Below are 3,908 nucleotides of genomic sequence, written 5' to 3'. Positions count from 1 at the left end.
ACCATACAAGCCATTGCTTTGTTTTCACATAGTCGAATGGGGGGGGGGGGGCAAATAGTAACATGGGGACCATTCTTGATGTCATTTTTACAGTTTCATGTAGAACTACGACAAAGCTTCTTATTACACATGAGGCTGCATAAGGGGTTTTAGGAATACTCGACGCCTGTCGTTGATCGGTCTTCGTCGTAGCTTCTGACGTCGGCGTTACACTTGGCACTTCAACGTCCTTTGATTTTGGACCAAAGCAGTATCCACGAAACCCCTTGAAGTAGCCTCGCTTCTGCAGGTTCTCCCTTTCTTTAGTCTTCTACCTCCTTGCCCTTGAGGACTGCAGTGAAGTCGCGGTAGTGGAACATCCCCTTGTGATCGACGTTCGCAATCTCCATCATGGCACTCAACTGGTGAGCGGGCACAGAAAAAAAATCATCGGTGGTGTTTACCAGTACTTTACAGACAAAAATGATTTACAATAAACTTTATTGCACAACAATTGTATGGCATCTACAGCAATGTAACAACAAGCATAATATGGCACTATTCTATCTCACAACGTGCGACGCGGATAAATGTACAGATGAAATGACTATATAGCAGCAGTTATAGCAGCGCAGTTGCTGGCAACAGAAACTTTAATGACTTTTATCCACTCCCCCCCCCCCCCCCATTTTCCTTTGGAACAGAGGAGACAAAATGGCGGCTTACCTCTTCAGCGTTCAGCTTGTCGCCGTACGGCGCCTTTGTCAGCAGTTCTACCAGGCTGTAACAGTTAACCAAAAACGATAAATGCAAAAGTCCAACAACATGAAACGAACATAAAGCGCCATCTTTGATTCTCAGGCTCGTCATATTTGTTTATAACACTGTACCACCGTCTATGACATATCATGCCCAACAGCTAGACATGTGATTTATTTGACGATACAAAGAAGTCTTACACAACTTCTGAGATTATTACTTACACTGCCTTCTTGATTTTTCCCGTCTTGTTTGGGTCGAAGAACTCGAATGCTTTGTTGATGTTGTCTTCTGGATCCGTACCTGGTGAAAAGGAGATATGAAAAAAAAAATTGTCACGTTTTGAAAAAAATCTGCCCAGATCATTCAGACAGAAACACTACTTTTAATTATATTTAAAGTGGGATTACAAGAGGTTGGAATACTTTCAAATCGTTCATTTGCCATTCACCTGTTTTAGCTACATCTACATACCAAAACTATTCCGGACCGGTCCTTACCTCCCAGTTTGTTGGCGAAAAGAGACAGAAAGGCGGTGAAGTTCATCTGGGCTGGTGACTCCTTGATCATACTGTCCACCAACTTGTCGTTAGGCTGCTTGCCTGTGGCAACATAAAAAACTTCAGTTCTATGCGTGGAAATGATCCTGATTCTCGTGTAAAATATCGTGTGATTTCACTATCACATTGTAGACATGACCCACATTCATATATCAACCTCATAATAACAACAGTACAGATGGTGTCATGAAAACATCATTTTATCAAGGATCAATATATATAGTAAGTAATGTTGTATACTAAGATCATTGTCAAACTCAATAGAGTTAAGACCATTGTCCCCCTCCCTGAGCCTCCCTGCCTCATTAACTGACAGCCCAACTTTCAAGTGTAATGTACACTTATTGGGTGGTTATTTTCTGACATTTCCGACAACTACTAAAGCACCAGGTCAAAGGCAAACTCTCTGCCTACATAAATTTTGTGAATAACTTGCTAATATTATGATATTGATATAATAAGCACATCTAAATTTATAAACTTCAAGTGCCCGGCGGGACCCCTAGACAAACTTTTTTTCAAACAAATTTTGTATGTATGTATTCGTCAGTAAAAACTCTATAACATCCCATCGATCCCAGGTGTATTATTATTATTACAACAGAGATATTATCTAATATGTTCAGATTTTTGGCAAAAAACACATACTTGCAATATTCATACAGGGTCAGCAAAGTGTTGGAAATGTTGTGCACTCTGGGCCCGACACAGTGTTGTAGAACAACTTGTCTACTTTCTATACATGTGTTCAGTAACTCAAAAGAATGTTGTGTGTGGATGCGCTTTTAGGGCAAAAATAAGATCACAAAAATTGAACTTCTGGCTTCTTATGAACTGAAATCTGATCACTTTGTTGGGAAAAGTGGACAATACAGCCAATTAACTTGTTGACATAGCACCTTCCTTGTTGGGGACCAGACTACCTGAGGAGAACAATAGGCAGTTCACGGCTTGTCCACACCTTTACCTGCTAGTGCCAGACAGTCAGCTTGGCTTGGTTTATCAGCAATGAACAATGATTGTTTCAGGGTTCCAAGTACTAGTACATTGTAAGACTAGAAAAAGACTACTTTATCAAAAATGCATTTCTTGATCCAACATACTCTACAACAACATAAGGAACAAGTCGATGACATAAAAAGTATAACTATAATTTGGTTGGCGCAAGCTTTTTAACAAGTTGATTACACTGGCGCACTCACTATCCAGTTTATCGTCTGTTGTTCCCCGACGCAAAAGGGTTCTATAGAGCTGCTACAACTAACCAAAATATTCGAAAGAAAGTGTGTGAAAGGTTTTACTAATGAAAGTTGCTCATCAAAACAAACAAAACGGCATCAAATCCAGAATAAACATGGAGGGTTACCAGACTTTGATGATCAACAGTACCCCTGGTGTTTATGATAAATATACTCAAATATACTCCTTTACTTAAATCTCTGAGTGTTATAGGTTTTATGCCTTGTCTGGCTATTTGCAATGAAATGTCACATTTGACAGAACAATCGACCAGTGTGTAATGTTGAGATCTGAGAATCACACAAATTAGAAACACTAGACATATGGATTCCTTTGTCAATTATAATACACATCCAGCACTGTTTCCAGACAGCCAAACATTTCACACTCCACAGAGCCCAGGTATCACTTCACCTGGTCCACCGGCACCCCTCTTGCAATGTTTTCACACTGGGCAGGGTCAGAGCAATTATCAAACAATAGGAGAAATCGGGAAAATTCAGGGTCAAAGGTTGTATCTATGTGTTGCTAAGCCGGCCGACGCCCAAATTGCTGGGGGGTCGTGAAATGGTCTTAACTCTACTGAGAAATTCGAGCTTTTAATTTTCTTAGGTTTTCGAGAAGACAATATAAGGTACGTAAGGTACGTGTTGAGTGGTCAGACTGAGGCATGGGAACGAGAGTTGCGCTTACCTAGTGACGCAAACATATCTTTCAAGTCGTCGTTCCCGATGAATCCGTCCCTGTCTTGGTCTATTAAGTAGAAAGCCTGTCAAGGGACAGTAAAATAATTACTTTTCAATAGTCTTGTGTGTTGGTGCTGATAGGATTTTTGTTCACTCAATACATTGCTATACTACACTGCACTATCATGTATTATACTATACTATACTATACTATACTATACTATACTATACTATACTATACTATACTATACTATACTATACTATACTATACTATACTATACTATACTATGCTACAGTAATATCATGTCACAAAATATATTGCACTTTTTTTGCTTACGATGGAGTTGATTTAATAACGGTTAAAACAGATACTTAAAATGTAATCTGATGTCTGGCATCATGATTTGCATATATTGGGTTATCATAGATCATTTATTTCGATAAAGCTAGTCTCTTTTTATAATGTAAAAGTTGCTGACAATAACTACAATGTTGTCATCTCAGCAGAGCAAACCCCCTTAAGAAGTCAGAATGGAATCTTCCGCTCCAATTCCTGACATACTTAAGATTGTGGCTTATGCCAACATTTACCTAAGCCCGGGGGATGAAATGCTCCAACTCTGCGGTTGCCAAATAGGCAACTAGAGTATCAATGTCGTGTGCCTCCAATTAGAGTATTTGCTTG

At 39.5% G+C, this 3,908-nt stretch overlaps 1 protein-coding gene across 1 annotated transcript in view; it reads right to left on the bottom strand.

The window, feature by feature from the left end:
• Positions 1-24: 24 nt before the first annotated feature.
• The window catches only part of LOC109485331 (myosin regulatory light chain 12A-like), a 7,218-nt gene continuing 3,334 nt past the window's right edge, over positions 25-3,908 (bottom strand). Inside the window, exons 5-7 of the mRNA XM_019788882.1 lie at positions 963-1,041; positions 706-760; positions 25-401 (exon numbers count right to left, since the gene is read on the bottom strand). Of these exons, the coding sequence (XP_019644441.1) occupies positions 303-401; positions 706-760; positions 963-1,041 (233 nt within the window). The 3' untranslated portion in view covers positions 25-302. The remainder of the gene's footprint in view (positions 402-705; positions 761-962; positions 1,042-3,908) is intronic.

Source organism: Branchiostoma belcheri, unplaced genomic scaffold, assembly GCF_001625305.1.
Source record: "Branchiostoma belcheri isolate BF01 breed outbred unplaced genomic scaffold, Haploidv18h27 scaffold74, whole genome shotgun sequence".
Taxonomy (NCBI): domain Eukaryota; kingdom Metazoa; phylum Chordata; class Leptocardii; order Amphioxiformes; family Branchiostomatidae; genus Branchiostoma; species Branchiostoma belcheri.
The sequence above is the reverse complement of the archived record's forward strand: the minus strand, read 5'-3'. Positions and strand labels throughout refer to the sequence as shown.